This window comes from Bos grunniens, chromosome 17 (genome assembly GCF_055505025.1).
Source record: "Bos grunniens cultivar Pamir isolate PY7600 chromosome 17, Bosgru_T2T1.0, whole genome shotgun sequence".
In the NCBI taxonomy this organism is placed as follows: Eukaryota; Metazoa; Chordata; class Mammalia; order Artiodactyla; family Bovidae; genus Bos; species Bos grunniens.
Genome location: NC_141181.1, coordinates 63,374,014 through 63,400,362, shown reverse-complemented (window position 1 = coordinate 63,400,362; position 26,349 = coordinate 63,374,014). Strand labels below are relative to the sequence as shown.

Here is a 26,349-nt window from a genome sequence, read left to right as displayed (position 1 = left end):
TTCTATGCAGAGTACATCATGAGAAACACTGGGCTGGAATCAAGATTGCCAGGAGAAATATCAATCACCTCAGATATGCAGATGACACCACCCTTATGGCAGAAAGTGAAGAGGAACTAAAAAGCTTCTTGATGAAAGTGAAAAAGGAGAGTGAAAAAGTTGGCTTAAAGCTCAACATTCAGAAAACGAAGATTATGGCAGCCGGTCCCATCACTGCATGGGAAATAGATGTGGAAACAGTATCAGACTTTATTTTTGGGGGCTCCAAAATCACTGCAGATGGTGATTGCAGCCATGAAATTAAAAGGCGCTTACTCCTTGGAAGAAAAGTTATGACCAACCTAGATAGCATATTCAAAAGCAGAGACATTACTTTGCCAACAAAGGTCCGTCTAGTCAAGGCTATGGTTTTTCCTGTGGTCATGTATGGATGTGAGAGTTGGACTGTGAAGAAGGCTGAGCACTGAAGAATTGATGCTTTTGAACTGTGGTGTTGGAGAAGACTCTTGAGAGACCCTTGGACTGCAACCAGTCCATTCTGAAGGAGATCAGCCCTGGGATTTGTTTGGAAGGAATGATGCTAAAGCTGAAACTCCAGTACTTTGGCCACCTCATGTGAAGAGTTGACTCATTGGAAAGGACTCTGATGCTGGGAGGGATTGGGGGAAGGAGGAGAAGGGGACGACTGCCGGGGTCCAGCCCCGGCTGATCCAGGGTATTCGAAGCGGGGACGGCGTTGGCGAGGATCAGGATAAAATAGCTTCAATTAGATATTAATTAGAGATGTAAAGAGTAATAGAATGAGGATAGCTCAGTAGGAAAATTCAGTGGAGAAAAGAGGCTGAGTAGCTTGGTTTATGCGGGAGACCAATAAAACTTCAAGACAAGAAGCTTGCACCACTTACATAGGCCGCAGGCATCCTTCCGTTCTCCTGAAGGAGAGGAGACACTGAGGCCTCCCCGGTCGGATCGTAGAAGCCCAGGCATAATTAGTAAGCATGGTGGGTTCCGCGCTCCAGATGGAGACTCAGCCAGAGTGAGAGACAGAGCGACATGGGGAGACCAGTATTTTGAGAAACTGATCCCAATTCTTTATTTTCCATGGTCTACTTTTATACACTGAGATGTTATGCAAAAGTCACGCGGGGTCAGCAGTCCTGACTTTTATCAAAGTCAGGTGCTTCATACAAATGTATACAGAGGTCTTAGGGGTGTTACATCATCTTCTGGCCAGGGGGCCTGCTGACAATTTATGACCCTCTCCTTGTGACAGCGGTCAGTCAACCAGGACACTTATTTCTCCAGGGGTGATTATTCTTAAAACAGACGCCACCCAAATAAAGTTACATTCCTATAGGGTGAGGGTGTAGTGGGTTTTAGTTAAGGCAAGAATTTATTTAGCCTAAGGTCTAACGTGATTAATATCAAAGGTTAATACTTATTTCTTCTATATATTCATTAATGTGTGTAAGGGCAGGGGATATGGAGACTTAGCAACAAACATTGGCTCAACAAATGAAAAACCCTTCACCAATACAATTTCTAATCAGCCCATTATACTTATACTAATAGTTTTCTAACTTTTCTAAGGAACCTGTTTTTAGAAGGTTTAAAGCATCTCGTGCCTCTCACGGTTGGGAGGCTGTGAGCAATCACATGTGGCCGGACAAGCCTGTCAGGCAGGCTAGAGAACCTTCAGAGGAGTTTGTAAGTTAAAACACTCTTGTCATGCCCAGGAGTTTTTACTAACTGGAGCTCTAAATTAACTCCTTCTCTGAAAGAGGTGGTGGGGGACAGCCGCCCGTAAAGTCAGAGGTGTAGGTGGGAGCACAAAGTAGTAAAGTAGGCAGGCTCTGGTTATGGGGGTAGATGCTCGAGAATTTCCAGGGGGACTCCTGGGCTCGATCCCACCTTTGCGTATGTCGAGCCTCCTTCCTCATGACCTTTGCCATGGGTGGAGTGCCTCACTCTGGCCCCCAACAGACGACAGAGGAGGAGATTGCTGGATTGCATCACCAACTCGATGGACATGAGTCTGAGTGAACTCTGAGAGTTGGTGATGGACAGGGAGGCCTGGCGTGCTGCGATTCATGGGGTTGCAAAGAGTCGGACACGACTGAGCAACTGAACGGAACTGAATGAGTGGGAAAGTGCAATTCACTCATTCATGTCAGACTCTGTGGCCCCATGGACTATATAGTCCATGGAATTCTCCAGACCAGAATACTGGAGTGGGTAGCCATTCCCTTCTCCAGGGGATCTTCCCAACCCAGGGATAGAACCCAGGTCTCCCTCATTGCAGGCGAATTCTTAACCAGCTGAGCCACCAGGGAAACCCGATGAGTGGGAGGATTATTCCAAATATTTTGGAGAAGGAGTGGAGAGTTCCAGAAATGGGGCCACCACCCACGTTTTGGTCTTCTGTGGTTGCCCTCGGAACTGCCGTGGCACTTGTGGGTGTGTTGTTTAGTATATGCTAATATATTACAATGAGCGTATAATAAGGCTCAAGGTCAAGTTAAATCTTCCACCATCTAGGACCCCATCAGATCTGACCAGTTTATGTCATTCTTTTAAAGGCTATGCCCTGCCCTTTTCCCTCCTGTTTCAAATATACATAAGGCCACTGAACTGAACACTTACAAATGGTTAAAATGGTAAATCCCACGTTACGCATATTTTACCACAACCTTTTTAAAAAGGAATATGTGTAGACAAGCTGGCTGGTTGGTTCTCTCTTTAGTGCTAGGCAACTCCTAGATCAGGGCGGAGCGGGGTGCTGGCAGGTTGTATATGTGTGTACGCACGTTATACATATGTTATACACATGTTATAACACATATGCCTATGTGTTATACACACATAGGCGTAGGGGGAATCTTTGTCCTCAGGAGAGGTACACAGGTCGCCTGGTGTAAAGGCCACATGATACCCAGAGCATTCATCCCATCTGCTGCTGCTGCTAAGTCACTTCAGTCGTGTCCGACTCTGCGAGACCCCATAGACGGCAGCCCACCAGGCTCCCCCGTCCCTGGGATTCTCCAGGCAAGAACACTGGAGTGGGTTGCCATTTCCTCCTCCAATGCATGAAAGTGAAAAGTGAAAGTGAAGTCGCTCACTCATGTCTGACTCCGAGCAACCCCATGGATTGCAGCCCACCAGGCTCCTCCACCCATGGGATTTGCCAGGCAAGAGTACTGGAGTAGGGTGCCACATCCCATTTGAGAGGAAAGTAAATAACTGATCCTAGATGCACAGGAAAAGGTCTGGAAAGATGTACCCAAACTGCTCCCCAGAGGGAACCTGTCACTTTTTATCATGAAATGAGTGTCTGAAACATCTAGATAAAACTTCTGAAAGGTTTTTTTTTTTTAATTTTCAAAGTGGACGTTAAAACGTAAGTGAAAATCACTCGGTCATGTCCGACTCTTTGCAACCCCATAGACTGTAGCCCGCCACGCTCCTCTGTCCTTGGAATTCTCCAGGCAAGAATACTAGAGTGGGTAGCCATTCCCTTCTCCTGAAGATCTTCCCGACCCAGGGATCGAACCCGAGTCTCTTGCACTATAGGTGGATTATTTCTCATCTGAGCCACCAGGTAAGCCCTTAAAATGTAAAACCACTTTAAAAAGTTTAAGGGTGTCCCTGTTGGCTCAGTCATAAAGAATCCACCTTCCAGAGTAGGAGACACGGGTTCCATCCCTGGTCCGGGAAGATTCCATGTGCGACCTCAGAGTGACGAAGCCCGTGCATCAGAACTGTTGAACCTGTGCTCGAGAACCAGGAGCCACAACTGCTCAGGCCCTGTGCTCCAACCTCTGAAGTCCATGCACCCCAGAGCCCCTGCTTTGCATCAAGGGGGGGTGCCCTGCAACGAGAGGGCCGCCCACCGCAACTAGAGAAAATCCCCCACAGCAGCAAAGACCCAGCGCAGCCATAAATAAATATAAATCCATAAAAAAGTTGCAGTCACACAAGGAAGGAGTCTTTTGGCAACTCTACAGTTGGCAAGTGATTAGCATCCAAAACATGCACACGGAGGAACCTCCCTGGTGGTCCAGTGACTAAGACCCTGCCCCACCCAATGCAGGGGGCCTGGGTTCGATCCCTGGTCAGGGAACTAGATCCCATGTGTCACAACTAAGACCCTATACAGACAAACAAATAAAAATAAATATTAAAAAATCAACAAGGAGAAGACAACCCATGGCAGAAACAAAGGATGTAAATGGCAATTCACAGCAGAAACCAGAATAGCCAATAAACAGTGAAAAGCTGGGCAATCCCTCTATCGACCAGGGAAATGCAGGTTAAAATCACAATGAGGGTGAAGAAAAATCGTCAAGTGTGCTGGTACCAAGAGACAGACACTCTCCTCCCGTTAGGAGGCCGTGTGCCAGTGGAATAACGAGGCAGAGCAACCTGGCAGGCGCCGGTAAAGCTGAAGCGGCCAACAGCGTCAGGCCAGCGAGCCCGCTTCTATTTAAACACTCAGAAGCTCTCACAGGAATAAGGACACACAGTCCAGAATGTTCGCCACATCGTGGTTTATAACAGAGAAAAACCGGAAACTACCTAAATATGTTTGCACAGGGAGACACCATAGAGAAATCAAAATAAACGAACTGGGGCTAAATGCACCAATGTGGGGAAAGAATCTTAAAAAACATTCAGTTTTTATAGAAGATGACTGGGGCCGTGACACAAATCTCAACATATTTCAAAGAATTAAAATAATGCAGAAAATGTTCTGAGATTACAATGCAACTAAGGTAAAAATCAATGGTGATGGAGGAATTCCCTGGAGGTTCAGGGGTTAAGAATCAGTTTCCACCACAGGGGAAGGGTGGGGGTGGGGTGGGTGTTCCCACTCCTGTTGCGGGGAGGGGAACTGGAGAACTAAGATCACACAAGGGGTCAAAAGAAAAAAAAAATCAGTATCGATGGGTATGGGAGTTGCCCTCTGTTTGTTTTTTACTTTTTGGCATTCCAGCTGAGCTATTTCAAATCCTAAAAGATGATACTGTGAAAGTGCTGCACTCAATATGCCAGCAAATTTGGAAAAATCAGCAGTGGCCCCAGGACTGGAAAAGGTCAGTTTTCATTCCAATCCCAAAGAAAGGTAATGCCAAAGAATGTTCAGACTACCGTGCAATTGTGCTCATTTCACATGCTAGCAAAATAATGCTCAAAACCCTTCAAGCTAGGCTTCAACAGTATGTGAACTGAGAACTTCCAGATGTACAAGCTGGATTTAGAAAAGGCAGAGGAACCAGAGATCAAATTGCCAACATCCACTGGATCCTAAAAAAGGCAGGGGAATCCCAGAAAAACATCTCCTTCTGCTTCACGGACTACGCTAAAGACTGTGACTGTGTGGACCACAACAAACTGTGGAAAATTCTTAAAGAGCTGGGAATACCAAACCACCTGACCTGTCTCCTGAGAAACCTGTAGGCAGATCAAGAAGCAATAATTAGAACTGGACATGGAGAGACTGGTTCAGAATTGGGAAAGAGGTACGTGAAGGCTGTATATCGTCACCCTGTTTATTTAACTTCTATGCAGAGTATATCATGAGAAATGCTGGGCTGGATAAATTTCAAGCTGGAAACAAGATTGCTGGGAGAAATATCAATAACATCAGATACACAGTCTGCAAGATTAACCAGCCTGATCTACTTTAAAAATAAAATACCTATAATATACAGTGGAACTATTATGTAACCTTGTTCTGTATTTTCCAAGTCTCCTGTAAATGTGTTACGCTTTCATAATTCAAAAAGAAAATAAAAATTAACCTGTGTGTACACTTCAAAAATGCCAATGTCACAAAAAAACAAATTCACTCTGAGAAACCATCCTAGAATGAGAGGCACACAGCAACATGTTTGCAACCCACCTGTGTAGTTCCGGTTCAAGGGGACCTCACGTGGACTTCAACATTCAGTTCTGAGCTGCAGAAGCTTCCACTAAGGAAGGCCTGCTCCCTGCTCAAAACTGAGGGTTCATGGTTGACTCTCCCCACAAGCTGGAATCAAGATTTCTGGGAGAAATATCAATAACCTCAGATATGAAGAAGAACTAAAGAGCCTCTTGATGAAAGTGAAAGAGGACAGTGAAAAAGATGGCTTAAAACTCAACATTCAGAAAACTAAGATCATAGCATCTGGTCCCATCACTTCATGGCAAATAGATGGGGAAACAATGGAAATAGTGACAGCCTTTATTTTGGGGGGCTCCAAAATCACTGCAGATGGTGACTGCAGCCATGAAATTAAAAGACGTTTGCTCCTTGGAAGAAAAGTTATGACTAACTTGGACAGCATATTAAAAAGCAGAGATATGACTTTGCCAACAAAGGTCTGCCTAGTCAAAGCCAGTTTTTCCAGTAGTCATGTATGGGTGTGAGAGTTGGACTATAAAGAAAGCTGAGCACCGAAGAATTGATGCTTTTGAACTGTGGTGTTGGAGAAGACTCTTGAGAGTCCCTTGGACTGCAAGGAGATCCAACCAGTCCATCCTAAAGGAGATCAGTCCTGAATATTCATTGGAAGGACTGATGTTGAAGCTGAAACTCCAATACTTTGGCCACCTCATGCGAAGAGCTGACTCCTTGGAAAAGACCCTGATGCTGGGAAAGATTGAAGGAGGGAGGAGAAGGGGATGACAGAGGGTGCGATGGTTGGATGGCATCACTGACTCAATGGACATGAGTTTGAGTAAATTCTGGGAGTTGGTGACGGACAGGGAAGCCTGGCGTGCTGTAGTCCGTGGGGTTGCAAAGAGTCGGATACGACTGAGTGACTGAACTGACTTCCGCCTTCCCCCACCCCCAACTGGAAAGGGAGACCCGAGACCTGTGAGAGCTTTTGGAAGCCCAGGAGTGCATACACTCCTGGGCCTTGGCTCAGAGACCCTGGCTTTTCACCTGCGAAATGGAGGGTGGTATGGCTCTATCTGGCCCTGTCGCTGAGGTTCTTCCCAGCCCCATCTGAGAAGAACACGGTCAGCTGGGGTGGCCACTGGACAAATCAGCATACTTCCCAGGTGGGGCTGACTCTGCTGGCCCAGCCCTGTGCCCTGCAGGAGCTCTGTGGCTCTGGCTGCCTGGCCCTTCAAGGTCTGGAGCCATTTCAGCAGGTAGGCCAGGCGGGCTTGATGCCAGGCCAGGAGGGGCCAGAGTCCAGAGCAGGAGAAGCAGGTTCCCAGCCTGGCGTCCCGCCTGGGACCGGGGCTCAGGTTGGGCCCCCTCTGTTCCCCTGTGAACCTCAAAGCCCCCTCACACTCCACCACTGCCTGGAGGAAAGGCCCAGAGACCGCCTCAACCTCGTGCCTGTCCCCACACCCTCACAGGGGCCAGGAGCCAGGGCTGCCTCGTTGGAGGCGTCGTGGTGTCATCTGGACGCCTGTGGTGCCCCAGTCACTGAGTCGGGGAGAGACCGTCCTTTCCCAGCCTCCCAGGTGGCTCAACCGTGGCTGCTCCGGGGCAGGAGCCCTGAATCCCAGGCTGCTCCCCGCACCTTCAGCTTGCCATCCCAACCCAGGGCCCCGCAGAGGGGTGCGCTGGCCGCTTACCTGGAGTAGGAGGAGGCGCAGCTCCGCAGACGCCGAGGCGGCAGCGAAGCGGTCCGCGCGCTCCTCGCGGCCGCAACCGTGCGCCTGGGCATCTCGGGATCCCGGGATCGCGCACCTGTTACCACTCACGCCACGCCCGCCTGCGCAGCGGGGGAAACACGCCGCCGCCGCTGCGTCTCCCGGCCCAGCACTGCCAGGCTCCTCCATCCCGCGCACCTGGACCAGGTGCCCCGCCCCGCCCCCAAGGAACGTGTGCCCAGAGAGCCGCTCTCTCCTGCAGGAGCCTCGCCTCGGGCTCTGCCCGAGGGTCAAAAGCAAGGCCGGCCCTGGGCGCCCGGGGTCGGCGGGCTGGAGGCTGCCTCCCAAACCTGCACGGAAACCGCGCGCGGCGAGAGCCCGCGTGGTTGGGCGCCCACTGCATGGTGGCTCCAAATGGATCATGTCCCCATTCCCTGTGCCCTCCAGAGACCTCAAGTGTACGTCTCAGCCCTTCCCGCTCGGCGGCGGAGGGCTGTCCCCACCTCCTCTGAAGCTCTCTTTGCGGGCTCTTCTCACCCCCACCCCACCCCCCTTTTCTGTCTTCTCCAGCAGCTCCACTCTCTTCTCTGCCTTGGGCCACAGCGGTGATCGTCGCGTGCTCCCCCGGACCCCACAGAGGTTCTTCCGTTCCAACGCCAGCCCCACAGCACAGGGACTGGAAACCCAACCCTCCTAAAACCCGTTTCCTTGCTGAGTTTATGATTAATCTCTCTCTCCAAAACTTTGCGCTTCCCTAGTGGCTCAGACGGTAATGAATCTGCCTGCAATGCAGGAGTCCCTGGTTCGATTCAGCCCGCCCCCCGCCCCCCACCCCGTCTCTCTTACACACACACACTCACACAGTGTGGGGGTTTGTAGAGAGCAGGCTAAAAGACCATCGTTCCCTCCCCAGCAGCAGCACTCAGGCAAGGACACACAGGTCAGGGGACAGGTATCCTTTATTACTCGGTTCCCACATATAATTGTCCCAAAGCACAAGTCAGACCCCTCACCTGTACTCATTTATACTTTACAAAGGTTATCGGTGCGCAGGAAGGCTTCCATAACGACCCAGCCCCAAGGCGGCGAAGGCCTCAGAGAACACAACTTCTGCGTCGAGATGTGGTCGTTCGGGCCTCCAACCCACTCCTCCAGACCCTGAACTCAGAGGAAACGGCAGACGCTGGGTCTCCTGCTGAGCGCCAGGACCCACAGGACAGAACCGGGGAGTCCCCGGGGGAATCATTTCTCCCTTCCCACGGCCGAGCCCCCAGATGAAGAAAATAAGGCACGGTCAACGGTGGAGAGGGTACAAAGTCAAGAAACAGCTGGAGATGGGCATCCTCAGGCCAGGTCGCAGCCAGCCTCCGCTTACTCTTAGGAAGCCGGCTCTGGGGTGGAGAGAGGTAACGGCGGGCAGCAGGCCCACCCAGGAGCCTGGGCCTGGGAGGTGGGAGGGGTCCTGGCAAGAGGGGGCGTGGCCCCGCCCCGCAGGCTGCAGCGGGGGAGTCAGTGGGAAGGCCACGTGACTCCCTCCCCCTTTCCCAGGGTCCTCCGGCCAGCTCGGCTCCTCGGCCGGCACGGTCAGCCCTCCAGAAAGGGCTCAGCTCCGGTAGCTCTTGAGCAGGTGCCCGGCGACCACGAGCCTCTGGATCTCACTGGTGCCTTCATAAATCTCGGTGATGCGGGCGTCGCGGTAGTGCCGCTCGGCTGGCATCTCCGTCACGTAGCCCATGCCGCCCAGGATCTGCATGGCCTGAGGGGCAACGGGAGGGCTCAGGAAAGGAAGACCAACCCCCCCTCCCCAACTCGTGGGGGAAAGACAGGGCAGGACCATCCACGCATAAGGGCCAGCGGGGAGGAAGAAGCAGCCGGCACACTCCCGCTTACCCAACCCTGGGGAGCTCACCCAGGCAGTGGGGACTCTCACCTGGTGGGTGATGGCAGTTGCGGCCTCCGATGCAGCCAGCTTGGCCATTGCCGCCTCCTAACCACAGAGGACGGTGGCGTCAGAAATTCTTAGCACCTGGCCTGTTCAACACGGCGGGCCTGGGGAAGCCGCCCCTTGGAGCGATAAACCCACAGGCTCAAGGAACTGGAACCCCGCCCAGACGGCTCCCTCAGTGCCTCTGCCGCCATAGAAGCTCTGGGCTGGGCCCGGGGAGAACCCTGCCCCACTGGCACCTTGGTGAAAGGCTTTTTGTTGTCCTTCAGCATGGCAGCGCGCCAGGTCAGCAGCCGGGCACTCTCCAGGGCGAGGGCCATGTCCGCCAACTTGAACTGCAACAACCCAGACCCGCCCCACCGTCGGTGCAGGCCCGCCCTCCCCTCTCCCTGAGGGGCGGGACAGAGGAGGGCAGAGGACGGAGCCGAGGCTGAAAGCCATCTGGGAGGCAGAGAGGAAAGGCCGAACTCGCGTCCCTCTGGCGTCCAGGCAAGGCTGCGCGTCTGTTACCTGGATAGCCTGCAGCTTGGTGAGGGGCGCCCCGAAAGCACTGCGGTTCTCCGCGTAGGTCACAGCACAGTCCAGGGCGGCCTGGGCAATGCCCAGGGCCTGGGAGGCGATGCCGATGCGGCCCATGTCCAGGGTTTGCTGTGAGGACCCACCTGTCAGGGGCCAGCCGTTCCCCAGGGCCTCACCCTAGGGAACCCCCGCCCCCCGCTGCCAGGCTCACCATGGCGATCTTGAAGCCCAGCCCCGGTTCCCCCAGCAGGCTGTCCTTGGGGATGCGACAGTCCTCGAAGATGAGGTTGGCCGTGGACGAGGCCCGGATGCCCAGCTTGTCTTCCTTCTTCCCCAGCGTGAGGCCGGGTGTGGGCATGGGGACCAGGAAGGCACTGATGCCCTGGAGGCCGGGACACGCCCCTGACTTGCTCACCGGCCCGAGGCCACGCCCCTCAGACGAACCACCCAAGACTCCCATTCGGGTCGCCACCCCAATTTCCACCTCCCTCAGAACCTCGCTGTGACGTCCTCTGCTGGCTCCTCCCGGGACAGCGCCGCCCCGGGGCCGGAAAGAGTTGGCTGGCAAGAGCCCCAGAGCCCAAGCGGCTCGGTCAGACCACAGAGATGCAGCTGGACATACTGAACGGCTTGCCGCCCCTCCCTTGCGAGCCCCTCACCTTGTTATGCAAGGATCTGTCGGTGCTGGCGAAGACCACTACGGCCGAGGCCTCCCAGGCGTTGGTGATCCAGGCCTTGGTGCCACTCAGGACCCACGAGTCACCGTCTGCCCGCGCGGTGGTGGCCGCGGCCCCTGCGTCGCTGCCGTTCCCTGCCCCACACGCAGACTCAGAGTCCACCGCCGCCAGCTCGCCCAGGACCCAACCTCACACCTCCCACACCAAGCACCCCCCAGCCCTGCCAAGCAACCCCCCCATTCTGCGCCCCCCACCCCCCCAGCTGGTGAGCCAGACCCAGGCGCAGGGAATCAGGGTCTGGCTCCTGAGAGAAGGGGCTGGAGGGCCACACCAGCTCCCTCTCTAGAGGTGCGGGGACATGGCACCTGGCTGTCTCCAAGCCAAAGGGACCGCGGGGTCCAAGTCCCTCCGTCCCAGCTCAGGCAAGGTGGACCCCGGGTGGGGTGGGGGTGGGTGAGCCACGGTCCCAGGTGGTACCTGGTTCACTGAGGGCAAAGCAGCCAATTTTGTCACCACTAGTGAAGGGAGCAACCCACCGCTGCTTCTGCTCCTTGGTGCCGAACTTCAGGATGGGCCCTAAGTAGAGGGACTGGGGGGACCGTGGGGGGAGGTCATCGCAGGCCCCAGCACACCCGCATGCCCACCCCCAGGCCTCCTCTCTCCAGAGGCCCCATGCAAAGGACCAGGCCTAGCGGCGGTCAGGGGCGGGGAGCCAAGGGAGGGCTGTGCCTGGATGTGGGGCCGTCTGGAGCCCCCTCCCCCTCTGCCTGTGTGTCCGAGGCCCAGGCGGGAGGCTTACATTGTTGACACTCATGATGACTCCCGTGGAGGCGCAGCCCCGGCTGATCTCCTCCATGGCGATGGAGTAGGCCAGGTAATCGAGGCCGGCTCCGCTGAGCTCCTCGGGCACATTCATGGCCATAAGCCCCAGCTCGCCCATCTTCTTCACCTGGCCCCAGGAAAGGATGTCACGGCAAGGGCAGGCCCCCGGGGGAGGGGGGTGGGGGTGGGGCCACAGGGCCCACCCTCTCCAACCCCAACCCACCTGCCCCCAGGCTGGTGCCCACAGAAACTCAGGTCGTGTGACCCTAACACCCACCCCGGAACCCCCAAGGCCGGATCTGTATGACAGCCCTGTTGTCTCAGGCAGTCCTGCCCCTGTACTCTGCCCTCACTCATCTCTGTGTCTACAGCCACGACCAGTGAGCATGCAGAAGGCACAAGGCTTCAGGGGCCTCCGAGGTGAAGGAGCAGGGCAGCACAGTGCCACACAGACCTTCTTCAGCCCCTAACGCTCACCGCACAGCCTGTCCTCCCCACCACAGGGCCCTTGCACATGCTGTTCCTGTCAGTGATGCCCTGTATCAACTGCTGTAGTCTAGTGCCAGTGAAAGATTCGATAAAGGGGAAGAGCCTGGAATGTTTGACTTGGAATCCAGGAGTGGCCGGGGTTAATTATCAAATGCCTTTGACATGCTCAGCGCTGGAAAGTGCTTCATGTGTATTCTTGGTCCAGTCTCTCCGAAGCTTGAAGCTTTGCTGAGTCAACCTCATGTCACAGGTGAGGAAGCTGGAGCTCAGGGAGGTGGAGCGCTTTGCACAGGGTGGACCTTGTAAATGGTGGGGCTGAGATTGAAACCTACCACTGACTCCAGGACTACAACCAGCTCAGTCTGCACAAGGTGAGTGATCCATGCACGGCATTTAAAAGAGAAAGTCTTATTGACCACTAGTTGATCTACAATGTTGTGTGAATTTTCTGCTGTATAGCAAAGTAACTCTGCTATACGGATTCTTTTTCATATTCTTTTCCATATGGTTTACCACAGGATCCTGAATATAGTTCCATGTGCTGTACAGAGGGCCTTGCTGTTTATCCATCCTATATACAATAGTTTGCACCTGCTAATCCAAAACTCCCAATTTGTCCCTCCCTCACCCCCTTCTCCTTGGCAACTACATGTCTGTTCTCCCTGTCTGTGAGTCTGTTTCTGTCCTGTATTAATAGATAGGTTCCGTTTGTGTTGTATTTTACATAACACATGTAAGTGATATCTTGTGGTATTTGTCTTTCTCTTTGACTTACTTCACTTAGTATGATAACCTCTAGGGCCACCACACTACTGCAAATGACATTATTTCATCCTTGTTTATGGCTGAGTAATATTCCACCATATGTATGTGCCACGTGTTCTTTACCCGTTCATCTGTCCATGGACAGGTTGTCTGCATGTCTTGGCTATTGTGGACAGTGCTGCTATGAACACAGGGGTCCATGTATCTTTTCAAATTATAGCTTTGTCTGGATATATGCCCAGTACTGGGACTGCTGGACCATATGGCAACTCTACTTTCAGTTTTCTGAGGAGCCTCCCACTGTTATCCACTGCACCAATTTACATTCCCACCAACAGCATAGGAAGGTTCCCTTTTCTCCACACCCTCTCCAGCATTTATTATTCGGAGACTTTTGAATGGTGGCCATTCTGACCAGTGTGAGGTGGTACCTCTGTAGTTTCCATTTGCATTTCTCTAAGAATTAGAGTGGCATTTCTTATCATTAAGTGACTGAGACGTTCTTGACTCGACAGTGATGTCTGGGAAGAGGGGCATCGGTGAATTTGCTGAACTTTCACAATGATTTGTGTCTCTCTATGAAACTGGGTGTTTGATTCCACCTTGAGTTGTTCCCATGCGAGACAATTTGCAAGACTCTACGCTTGGGGTGGGCCTGACCCACCTCAGGGTCTCCCCTGTAATACAAGGGAGGAGATGGCCCGTGCGGAGGCAGAATGTCAGCCTCACAGGGACAAGCACACCCTAACCCCCAGGTTCAAAGAGACTGAGTATATTCAAAGAGACTCTGCCGAGGAGATTAAGCAAAGGACCCTGAGGTGAGGAGGGGCTTCCCTGGATCATCCAGGGAGGCCAGTGTCCTCACAGGGTCCTTGTAAGGGAAAGAGGAGAAACCGGAAAAGGCCAGGCAGTGATTCTCCCTGGGGCCTGCCCAAAGGCCTGTCCACACCTTCATCAGAGCCCAGAGAGCCCAGCTTTGGATCTCCGCCCTCCAGGAACGGTCAGGCGCTAAGTGTGCACTGTTCTACGCCTGGAGAAGGCAATGGCACCCCACTCCAGTACTTTTGCCTGGAAAATCCCATGGACGGAGGAGCCTGGTGGGCTACAGTCCATGGGGTCGCTAAGAGTGGGACACAACTGAGCGACTTCACTTTCACTTTTCACTTTCATGCATTGGAGAAGGAAATGGCAACCCATTCCAGTGCTCTTGCCTGGAGAATCCCAGGGACGGGGGAGCCTGGTGGGCTGCCGTCTATGGGGTCGCACAGAGTCGGACACGACTGAAGCGACTTAGCAGCAGCAGCAGCTCTACGCCACTGCTTCTGGGGCCTGGTGCTGCAGCAGCAACAGGAAGCTAGTACACAGTGACGAATGGGATTCAGGGCCACCAGGGACGTGGCATTTCGAGAGTCACTAAAAAAAAAAAGAATTCTGTGGTCACCGCACACCTGGGGGCAGCAGGGGGTGACACTGCTCAGGAAGCCGGCGGGGATCGAGGAGTGGGTGAGGGTGGGAGGATCTGAGAGTCAATTTCTAGGTAAGTTGATAAGAAGTCAGGGGTCCCCGAGGAGGAGAGAGGGACACATTTTTTTTCCCCTATATTCCTTAGTCTTAGTCACATACGATGTTTTTTTCTTTAAGCCCAGAGCTGATAAAACAACTCAGCTTCAACTCTGTACTAAGGATTTTATATATAAAACAACAATGTATCCTGCTTGAGGATGTTTCTCTTGTCCGTGATCCTGTTCTCTTGAACATGATGTTTCTCAGCCCTGTCGGACTTTGCGAACCCATGCACTGCAACATAGACTGTATTATAGACTATATTCCATGGACTATCCAGTCCATGGGACTCTCCAGGCCAGAACACTGGAGTGGGTAGGCTTTCCCTTCTCCAGGGGATCTTCCCAACCCAGGGATCAAACCCAGCAGATTCTTTACCAGCTGAGCCACCAGGGAAACCCAAGAATACTGGAGTGGGTAGCCTATCCCTTCTCCAGTGGATCTTCCCAACCCAGGAATCAAACCAGGGTCTCCGGCAATGCAGGTGGATTCTTTACTAACAGAGCTATGAGGGAAGCCCAAGGATTACGTATATAACAACAATATATCCTGCTTGAGGACATGTTTCTCTTTCTTGAGAACCTTCTGACTAATCCTGTTATCTTAAAATGTATATTATGGGAGGGGCGTCTAGTAAAATCTTTCTATTGTTAATTCTAATTCTGTCATCTTAAAATGTAAATTGTGGGAGTGGGTCTAGTAAGATCTTTACAACCTTGAGACATTCTTATGATTTATTGTAATAACCAATTAAAAAAGTATATAGCTCCCTTGCTAAGACTGGCATTCTCCGCCCCCTTCTGATGTCTGTGTCAGAAGCTTCCTCTGTCCCTTTTCACAAAAAGAGCTCTGAGTGGTCAAGCCTGGTCTCTGGTCCCGAAGCTAAATCTTCTTGGGAGGTCACTGAATCTGACATGGTTCACTGTAAGCTATCAGATCAAGGAGTGGGCGAAGGTGGGAAGTAGAGTGCAGTTGAGGCGCTGTCTGTCTCTGAGCACGACCTGGGGACTTAGAGCCCAGAGCCAGCCCCGGGGTGGCCTCAGAACAGAGCCCCTTTCGAGCCCACACTTAGGGCCTCTGGCAAACCTATTCCAGAGTGAGGTGGTGGTTTATTGGGGAGGCCTGTGCTGGCTTACCAGCTAGGGCTGCATTCTACCAGGAGCCAGAAATACGCAGGGTCCCCAAGATTCATGCTCAGGCCCAGACAGGAACCCCACTGGAGGGCTTTCTCTGGCCATTGAGCAAAAGAAACTGAAGTAGAAAAAAAAAAAAAAGCCCCATTTGTCTCACCCTACATGCACCATCCAGCTTCTCTAGGCATTAAGACACACAGCCCCCTCTTTAGTCTCTCTCTCTCTCTGTCTCTCTCTCTGGTCCATGACCGTGGGATAAATGACACATCAGCCCATCACACCAAGAAGACTCCATTTCACCCCAGGAGACAGAAGGGGAACCGAAATTCCCAGGTGGAGTACAGGCAGGACAAGGATGACCCCGCGTTCCTGGGACGGGTGGGGCCTCTTGTGCAGATGGTGACGCTCCTGGGAGACACCCAGAGTCCGATGAGAAAGCCAGGGCCCCTGGCTCTCTGCCCCTCACCCCACCCTCTAGTGCTCTCTGTACCAGAAGAGAAAGCTGCCAGAGTCCACAATGACTGCACCCAAGTGGCGGCCTCACCAGCATGCTATTTTCCCCCCAACCTTTTTCACTCTCAAGTGTATCTGGAGATTTCTGGCAATACGCCATGGCCAGCTGCAGGAACATTCCAGGGAAAATGTGGAGACAGAAAGGCAGTGGAGAGAAGAGGGCATGATCAAGAAGAAGAAGAAGGTGAAGACAAAATAAAAAGCAGTACACACATACAAAGACCGTGTGTCTGGCTGTAGAAATCATTTCTGATCACGGCATGTTTAATGGTAACTGGCTAACAGCAGCCAGCCTCCCTAATATTTTTGCCAATATTTTTGCCAATTTTGAGCGATCTCAAGGAGAACCTCTCAGAGACACCACCCACAGTGGTTACTCTCCATGCCTGTGTCTGTGAACCAGGAGTGTGGACCTGCAACCCTGACCGGGCCAAGCCTAGTGGTCTCCAAACCCGCAAGAGAGGGACTTCCCTGGCGGTCTAGTGGTTAAGACTCCCCGTTTTCAAGGCAGGGGCTTCGGATTCAATTCCTGGTTGGGGAATTAAGGGTTCCCATGTGCTGCGTACATTCTCAGTTACTAAGTTGTATCCAACTCTTTTGCGACCCCATAGACTGTAGCCCACCAGGCTCCTCTGTGCATGGGATTTTCTTGGCAAGAAGACTGGAGTGGGTTGCCATTTCCTCCTCCAGGGGATCTTCCCAACCCAGGGATCGAACCCACGACTCCTGCATTGCAGGCGGGTTCTTTACCACTGAGTCACCTGGGAAGGCCCCACTTGCGTGGCCAAAAGTAAATAAATAAATATTTTAAATGCATGAAGTTTATTAAAAAAAAAAAAAAAACTCCCAAAGAACATGTGAGAAAGAGAAAGACCCCTTTCCTAGCAGAGCAAGCCTTCAGCACCTGCTGCCTTCATATGTGGGACCTGTTTTAGAGGGTGCTTCATATAGAAAGCAGTGCTTTTAAGTCACTTCTAAAGCTCACATTTCTAAAAAGTCACATTTGTCCTGAGTTTGCCGATGCTCATCAGAGTCCAAACTAACTCCCTTTAGAGAATCACACCTCCTTACTTGTTGAAGATCTGCTGCTTTATTCATGAGAAGGGGCCACGGGAAGCCACCCAGCTTCTACTCTGTGCCGGTGTGTGCCGAGTGCTGGGACAGTAAGAAATTCAGGATGACTTGACCAAAAAGTTCAAGTCCATAAATTCAGCAAACGTCTTCTGAATGCCAAGCACTTACTTGGCAAGGAGGTGTTTCGCTGGGCCAGGAGGCAGGTGTTTGAACAAGCCTGGCCTTCAGGAAGGCAACCTTAGAAAATAACTGGGACACGGGACACACACAATAGCGTGATAAGCACACCCAGAGAGCCAGGGATTATGAACACAGTGACAAATTCTTGGTGGGAGAGGTGAAAGGTGATGCTATTCAGGGGACGCCACCAGGGTGGCGTTAACAAGAGTCTGTGCATATGAATAAGAGGGAAAATGGAGTATGGTTCAAGAGGCTTCTATGTGGTAAACGATCATCTGAGATTAGGGCAAGAGGAGGAAAAGCAGATTTTGCACCCAATAAACTTACTCAATTCTTCTCCCCTTGACTCTTCCTCAGAAAACCCACTTTTCCTGGGAGAAAAAATTCTTCAGGAAAAAAACATTAGAAAACACTCACTAAGTATCTCCTGCAGGTTGGACAGAATCTACATCTGGCTCCTCCGATCCTAGCTGTCTGGCTTTACTGACTGAGAAATGTAATTCCTGGCTTCTGTTTCCTCATCCGGAAACTGGAGATCAGTGGAGAAACTGCCTGAGTGTTTTGTTGATGATTTAAGGGTAAGTACATGAAAATCACCAATTTAATGGACATGAATTTGAGCAAACTCCAGGAGGTAGTGGAGGACACAGGAGCCTGGCGGGCTACAGTCTGTGGGGTCGCAAAGAGTCAGACACGACTGAGCAACTGGACAGCAACCTGGAATATGGTAACCCCCAAATAAGAGTTACTCCTGTTATTATTACTACCGTCATTTTAAAACACGACTGGTATTATTTTAAATTTTGCAACCTGTCCTATTACCCCTGTGTCTACCGTTTTGACCCTTCTGCTTGTTTAAGTCCTGGATTTCCTTCTGTAACTATAGCTGAGCACCACCCATAGTAACAGAGACAGTGAGAAAAACAATGAGCCAATACGCTTCGATCCTCAGCGAAGGGACTCCCTGGGCAACCGCTGCATCCCATCAGTGACCAAAATGAGAGCGTCCAATTCATGCGAGGCAGTGGCAAGATCAGAGATCAGAAGATTTCCCGCTCTCTCTCCCCAAGCCCTAGAACCTCAGGCAAATCTTACAACTGTTCCTTTATCCTCTGCTGTTCAGTCACTAAGCCTGCAGCACGCCAGACTTCCCTGTCCTTCACCATTTCCTAGGGCTTGCTCAAACTCATGTCCATTCAGTCGGTGATGCTATCCAAACATATCCTCTGTTGTCCCCTTCTCATCCTGCCCTCAATCTTTCCCAGCATCAGGGTCTTTTCCAATGAGTCAGCTCTTCGCATTGGGTGGCCAAAGCATTGGAGTTTCAGCTTCAGTGAATATTCAGGGTTGATTTCCTTTAGGATTGACGGGTTTGATCTCGCAGTCCAAGGCACTCTCAAGAGTCTTCTCCAGCACAACACTTCAAAAGCATCAATTCTTTGGCAATCAGCCTTCTTTATGGTCTAACCCTCACATCTATACATGACTACTGGAAAAACCATAGCTTATATAAGGACTATACAGACCTTTGTAGGCAAAGTGATATCTCTGCTTCTTAATACGCTGTCTAGGCTTATCATAGCTTTTCTTCCAAGGAGCAAGCATCTTTTAATTTCATGGGTGCAGTCACCATCCACAGTGATTTTGGAGCCCAGGAAAAGAAAGTTTGTCACTGTTTCCATTGTTTCCCCATCTGTTTGCCATGACATGATGGGACTGGATGTCATGATCTTAGTTTTCTGAATGTTGAATTTTAAGCCAACTTTTTCACTCTTCTCTTTCACCTTCATCAAGCGGCTCTTTAGTTCCTCTTCGCCTTCTGCCATAAGGGGGTATCATCTGCATATCTGAGGTTACTGATATTTCTCCCAGTAATCTTGAATCCAGCTTATGATTCATCCAGCCCAGCGTTTCTCATGATGTACTCTGCATATAAGTTAAATAAGCAGGGTAACAATATACAGCCTTGATGTACTCCTTTTCCTATTTGGAACCAGTCTGTTGTTCCATGTCCAGTTCTAACTGTTGCTTCTTGACCTCTTTACAGATTTCTCAGGAGGCAAGTCAGGTGGTCTGGATTTCCCATCTCTTGAAGAATTTTCCACAGTTTGTTGTGATCCACACAAAGGCTTTAGCATGGTCAATGAAGCAGAAGTAGATGTTTTTCTGGAACTCTTGTGCTTTTTCAATGATCCAGCGGATGTTGGCAATTTGATCTCTGCCTTTTCTAAATCCAGCTTGCATATTTGGAAGTTCTCAGTTCCTGTACTGTTGAAGCCTAGCTTGAAGGGTTTTGAGCATTATCTTGCTCACAAGTGAAATGAGTGCAATTGTGTGGTAGTTTGGACATTCTTTGGCATTGCCCCTCTTTGGGATTGGAATGAAAACTGACCTTTTCCAGTCCTGTGGCCACTGCTGAGTTTTGCAAATTTGCTGGCATATCGAATGTAGCACTTTCACAGCATCATCTTTTAGGATCTGAAATGGCTCAGCTAGAATTCTGTCACCTCCACTAGCTTTGCTGGTAGTAATGCTTCCTAAGGCCCATCTGACTTTGCACTCCAGGACTTCTGGTTCTGGGTGAGTGACCATACCATAGTGGCTATCCAGGTCATTAAGACCTTTTTTGTACAGTTCTTTTTCAGGCATGACCTAAATCAAATCCCTTATGATTATACAGTGGAACTGAGAAACAGATTTAAGGGACTAGATCTGATAGACAGAGTGCCTGATGAACTATGGACAGAGGTTCGTGACATTGTACAGGAGACAGGGATCAAGACCATCCCCATGGAAAAGAAATGCAAAAAAGCAAAATGGCTGTCTGAGGAGGCCTTACAAATTGCTGTGAAAAGAAGAGAAGCGAAAAGCAAAGGAGAAAAGGAAAGATATAAGCATCTGAATGCAGAGTTCCAAAGAATAGCAAGGAGAGATAAGAAAGCCTTCCTCAGTGATCAATGCAAAGAAATAGAGGAAAACAACAGAATGGGAAAGACTAGAAATCTCTTCAAGAAAATTAGCGATACCAAGGGAACATTTCATGCAAAGATGGGCTTGATAAAGGACAGAAATGGTATGGACCTAACAGAAGCAGAAGATATTAAGAAGAGGTGGCAAGAATACACAGAAGAACTGTACAAAAAAGATCTTCATGAGCCAGATAATCACAATGGTGTGATCACTCACCTAGAGCCAGACATCCTGGAATGTGAAGTCAAGTGGGCCTTAGAAAGCATCACTACCAACAAAGCTAGTGGAGGTGATAGAATTCCAATTGAGCTATTTCAAATCCTGTTTGAAAGATGATGCTGTGAAAGTGTTGCACTCAATATGCCAACAAATTTGGAAAACTCAGCGGTGGCCACAGGACTGGAAAAGGTCAGTTTTCATTCCAATCCCAAAGAAAGGCAATGCCAAAGAATGCTCAAACTACCACATAATTGCACTCACCTCACACGCTATTAATGCTCAAAATTCTCCAAGCCAGGCTTCAGTAATACATGAACCGTGAACTTTCAGATGTTCAAGCTGGTTTTAGAAAAGGCAGAGAAACCAGAGATCAAATTGCCAACACCCACTGGATCAACGAAAAAGCAAGAGAGTTCCAGAAAAACATCTATTTCTGCTTTATTGACTATGCCAAAGCCTTTCACTGTGTGGATCACAATAAACTGTGGAAAATTCTTCAAGAGATGGGAATACCAGATCACCTGACCTGCCTCTTGAGAAATTTGTATGCAGGTCAGGAAGCAACATTTAGAACTGGACATGGAACAACAGACTGGTTCCAAATAGGAAAAGGAGTACATCAAGGCTGTATGTTGTCACCCTGCTTATTTAACTTATATGCAGAGTATGTCATGAGAAATGCTGGGCTAGAAGAAGCACAAGCTGGAATCAAGACTGCCAGGAGAAATACCAATAACCTCAGATATGCAGATGACACCACCCTCATGGCAGAAAGAAAGAAGAGGAACTAAAAAGCCTCTTGATGAAAGTGAAAGAAGAGAGTGAAAAAGTTGGCTTAAAGCTCAACATTCATGGCAGAAGATCATGGCATCTGTTTCCATCACTTCATGGGAAATAGATGGGGAAACAGTGGAAACAGTATCAGACTTTATTTTTTGGGGCTCCAAAATTATTGCAGATGGTGATTGCAGCCATGAAATTAAAAGACGCTTACTCCTTGGAAGAAAAGTTATGACCAACCTAGATAGTATATTGAAAAGCAGAGATATTACTTTGCCAACAAAGATCCGTCTATACAAGGCTATAGTTTTCCTAGTGGTCATGTATGGATGTGAGAGTTGCACTGTGAAGAAAGCTGAGCGCTGAAGAATTGATGCTTTTGAACTGTGGTGTTGGAGAAGACTCTTGAGAGTCCCTTGGACTGCAAGAAGATCCAACCAGTGCATCCTAAAGGAGATCAGCCCTGGGTGTTCATTGGAAGCACTGATGCTGAAGCTGAAACTCCAATACTTTGGCCACCTCATGCGAAGAGTTGACTCCTTGGAAAAGACTCTGATGCTGGGAGGGATTGGGGGCAGGAGGAGAAGGGGACGACAGAGGATGAGATGGCTGGATGGCATCACTGACTCGATGGACATGAGTTTGGGTAGACTCTGGGAGTTGGTGATAGACAGGGAGGCCTGGCGTGCTGCGATTCATGGGGTCGCAAAGAGTCGGTCACGACTGAGTGACTGAACTGAACTGAACACTTGGGAGTATGAATTCTAGCCCCACAAGCTCGTAAGCCTTGGAAAATCACGTCCCCTCTCTGTGCTTCAACTTTCTCAACTGTAATAAAAATAATAATAGTATTAATAGCTTCTGTTTTTCACATGCACCATGGACTTAACATACACAATCGCCTACAATCCTTACAACCATTCCAGGAAGCCAAATGGAGATTAGACCTGCAGCTGGGGATGCCTTTAGTACTAAATGCGATGAAGACAACTTCAAGGCTTACCACATAAAAGTTGCCCAACTCATTTTGGTGCTCAGAATGCCACCCACCTACTACTTTGAGCTCTTTAGATGTTATATCCACAGTCCAGGCACAGTGCCTGTGAACACAGTGCACTGTGAGCACACAGCATGCACTAAGATGGGAAAACTGGCCCCAAGGCTGAAGAAGCATGTTAACAGCAACCACAGGTTCTGAATTCCCCAGACGGGCAGCCAGGGCGTGAAGGCCTGACAGAACCGCTTTATCACAAGTCATCTCAACAGCATCTACTAAGTGTTTGCAATCGTGTGCCAGACAGCTGGTTAAGTCCCACGGGAGGGTACAGCAGAAGCACTTGTCCTCACAGGAATGATACAGTGACACAGGGTGGACAGGACCGACTGGGATCTCAGCAGCTGGCAGAAGACAGATGTGGGTTGGAACCTTAGCTCTGTAACTCATTAGCTTCATGACCTTGTGCTCATTATTTAAGCCTCTCATCAATCTGAGTTTCATCAACTACACAACAGGATACGTAATAATGGCACCTTCATCTCATTGGACAGTTTTAAGAGACAGATAAGCCAGGCACTTCCCTGGTGGTCCAATGGTTAAGACTCCGAGCTGCCACCGAAGGGGGCATGAGTTCGATCACCGGTCAGGGAACTAAGATTCTGCATGACACATGGTGCAGCCAAAAAAAAGAAAAGAAAAGAAACAGGTGTGCTAACCCATCAGCACTTAGGTGAGTACCAAGCACATGTCAGCGTTTTATGTGTTAACTATTATTATCAACACAATGCCTGGTATATAGTAAGCATAGCAATCATCCACCGTGATCACTGTTATTCCAGAAGTTATTATCCTGGCTACAGGCCTCATGCTGGACAGTGGAAACCTCCAGGGCATTTTCTGGCCCCCAGGACCATACACCCTGAGGGTTCCCTGACTGCAGTGTCACTGTCACCGGTTGTCACTGTCACCAGTTATCCTGGAGCAGAGGGCAGATTCCATCACTGGGTGCTGTGGTTGGAATTCTCACCTGAGCTGCTGGGAAGCGATGCTCCTTGTCCACCTGGGCTGCGATGGGAAAGAGCTCCTTCTCGGCAAAGTCGCGGCACGTCTGCCGCAGCATCTGGTGAGTCTCGGGCAGTTCAACAGACTGGTAGACGGTATGTAGGCGACGCCAGCCCCAAGGCCAGGGGGCTGCCAGAGAGAAAAGGAGTCAGTGGAAGAGGAATGCAAGAGGTCTCATGTAGTAATTAAAATAATAACAGTGATCCACTTACTGGGTGGGCTTCCCTGGTGACTCAGATGGTAAAGAAACTGCCTGCAACACAGGCGACCCAGGTTCAATCCCTGGGTTGGGAAGATCCCCTGGAGAAGGGAATGACTATCCACTCCAGTATTCTTGCCTAGAGAATTCCATGGACAGAGGAGCCTGGCAGGCTACAATCCATGGGGGTCACAGAGTTGGACACGACTGAATGATGAACACTTTTTCACTTATGAGTGGTTCTCCACACAAATGACTCGTGTCCCCCAGGGGGACATCTGGCAATGTCCAGAGACATTTTTGGTTGTCTCAACCAAAGGGTGGTAGGGAGTGGGTAGAGGCCAGGAAAACTGCTAAACATTGTACAGGACAGAACCCATGATAAAGAACTAGGGGCCCAAAATGTCATTAACACTGCTGTTGAGAATAGAACGGAATGTTCACCATGCTTGCTGAACACTGTACAACAGTCCTCCTCAGTGGCCAGTATAAGACCAGTGACGTGAGAGCACAATTCTGTGACCTCAGGCCAGGATCTTAACTTCACTGGTTTCTCTAAATGTGGAGGACAACAGTACTCTGCTCCTGGGCTAGAACCATGAAAACTAACTGTAGCACTTAGCACTTAACCCTAACCTTGCTGAGAGCAGCGACAGCTCTCAAAGAGGGCTCCCTTTGTTATTATTCAGGGTGAGTGGGTCTTGACCAGGCAAAGGAAGCCCTGGCCACAGGTGCCACTGCTGCCACAGGGTAGAGAAATTAGAAGATGGGAAAGAGGATACCAGTGAGCTCCTGTCATCTGCCAGGCACCTGTATTTTAATCCTTGTTTAACAACTCTATGACTTCTGGGAGACCTGGGTTTGAACCCTGGGTCGGGAAAATCCTCTGGAGAAGGAAATGGCAACCCACTCCAGTACTCTTGCCTGGAAAATCCCATGGACGGAGGAGCTTGGTTAAGCTACAGTGTGTGGGGTCGCAAAGAGTCGGACACGTCTGAGCGACTTCACCTTACCTTCACCTTACCTAACAACTCTGAGAACAGCAGTATACTGTGGTCGTTTCACACAAGGGCCCAAGGTCACAGATGTACAGTTTGGGTTCAACCCCAGACCTGGCACCCTAGGAATGGCGTACCTTGAACCTCCTCCGAAGGTGCAATAAGTTTCGGGGTGAGAGTGGTGGGGTGGTGCAGCGTGAGAAGCGGGCCGGAGCAGGGGCCGCGGCCACGCAGGCGCAAGGAGCAGCCTAACTGGGGCAAAGGCCGCCCGGCCGCCCGCCCTGCTGCAGGGGTGAACCCGCTGCCCGGACCCATGCCCACCCGGACCCACGCCCGCCCCGCCCGCCGCCCCACCGTGCGGGGTCAGAACGCACTCACCTCCGCGGACAAGGCCACAGGCCCGGGCGAGCAGCGTGGCAGCCATGGAGGACAGACACGGCGGGCCGGTACTGGGCTTCTTCCCGGCGACCTCCGGGCCGCAGCACGGGTTCCGGGCCGTGCGGGGAGGGACCTGCGCCTGTCAGGAGCCCCGCCCCTCGGGCCTCGGGGGCGGGCCCGGGGCCGGCCGCGGGTGCCCTGCCTCAGCCCGCCACCCCCACCGCGGAGATAATCCAACTCTTTAGGCAAAGTTTCCCAAGCTGGTTCTGTTCCGCCTGCTAAGTCGTATCCCGCTCTGCGACCCCATGAACTGAAGCCCGCTAGGCTTCCTTGTCTTTCACTATCTCCCGGAGTTTGCTCAAATTCATGTCCATTGAGTCGGTGGTGCTGTCCAACCATCTCATCCTCTGTCGTCCCCTTCTCTTCCTGCCTTCAATCGCCTTCAGGCTTTCCCGGCATCTGGGTCTTTTCCAATGAGTCGGCTCTTCTCATCAGGTGGCCAAAGTATTTGGAGCTTCAGCTTCGGTCCTTCCGATGAATATTCAGGGTTGATTTCCTGGTTCTAGGCTGACCTTAAAACTCTTCAGGGGGCGAGCCTGCTGTTGCTGCTAAGTCACTTAAAATCCAGTTCCGTGATCTAAAAAACTCCACTTGGCCTTCCCCGGCCCCAAACCCACCGCGCCCTCGCTGTCACTGCTGAAGCCTCACAGTGCAGCTTTTCTCCAGGATCTCTAGCTGCTTCCTGCCTCAGGACCTTTACAGTCACCATTCCCTCCGCTGGAAGACTCCTTCCCATCAACACCTCCCTGAGGAGGCTGGTGCTTCCCTTCACAAGCTCTCCATCCCATTGTTTTATTTCTGGCAGGTAGCATCTGAAATCTTATCAAGTCCCTTACTAGCCTGAGTGCCCAGTGGGGCAAGGGTCTTACGCTGCTGCTCATTATCTTGGCATAAGGAGTTGGGGTGCCAGGAGGTTGTGAAGGTGGGGTGACACTGCTGCTTCCCTGTCCCTCTGTGGTCCCACGTCTCACTCCCAATTGTGGAGCAGAGAACCCCACCTATCCCTCCAATGGGAGCCTTGAATGCTGTGTCCTAATGTCCTGCATTTTGTCCTTAGTCAGGACCCCTCCACCCTGCGCCCCAAAATTACAGCGATTTCTCTTGCCTGACAAGCATCTTCCATGGGCCCAGGTGTGAGTCAGGCTTCCACAGGCTCCAGGCACTGCCCACATGCACCCAGGAACCCAGTCCCTCCAGCTGCCTTTCTTCACCCATTAACTCAGCCAGGCGTCTGTCTCCAGCACAGACTGAAACCAGAACTTGATCTGATTTCTGAAGATCAATTAAAAGATGTGGCAGTCTTTCAAATGTTTTTTTCCTTAAGTCACTAAGTCATGTCCAATTCTTTGCAACCCCATGGACTGTGCCCACGAGGCTCCTCTGTCCTCTACTATCTTCCAGAGTTTGCTC

General features: G+C 50.9%; 2 protein-coding genes across 3 annotated transcripts in view; both read right to left on the bottom strand.

Annotated features, from left to right (window-relative positions):
• Window positions 1–8,078, bottom strand: part of LOC147355604 (uncharacterized) — a 31,419-nt gene extending 23,341 nt beyond the window's left edge. Inside the window, exon 1 of the mRNA XM_086348317.1 lies at window positions 7,579–8,078. Within this exon, the coding sequence (XP_086204443.1) occupies window positions 7,579–8,019 (441 nt within the window). The 5' untranslated portion in view covers window positions 8,020–8,078. The remainder of the gene's footprint in view (window positions 1–7,578) is intronic.
• A 459-nt stretch (window positions 8,079–8,537) lies between these two features.
• Window positions 8,538–24,986, bottom strand: ACADS (acyl-CoA dehydrogenase short chain). Of its 2 annotated transcripts, XM_086348293.1 has the most exons (10): window positions 24,880–24,986; window positions 23,270–23,433; window positions 11,537–11,686; window positions 11,215–11,326; window positions 10,720–10,871; window positions 10,272–10,442; window positions 10,052–10,189; window positions 9,781–9,876; window positions 9,527–9,583; window positions 8,538–9,352 (listed from the first exon to the last, which is right to left on the bottom strand). In XM_086348293.1, exons 1-10 carry the CDS (start codon window positions 24,923–24,925, stop codon window positions 9,200–9,202), a joined length of 1,239 nt encoding a protein of 412 aa, XP_086204419.1. In that variant the 5' UTR covers window positions 24,926–24,986; the 3' UTR covers window positions 8,538–9,199. The 2 variants fall into 2 exon arrangements, with proteins under 2 accessions (XP_086204419.1, XP_086204420.1); XM_086348294.1 differs by lacking the exon at window positions 9,781–9,876.
• Window positions 24,987–26,349: the final 1,363 nt, after the last annotated feature.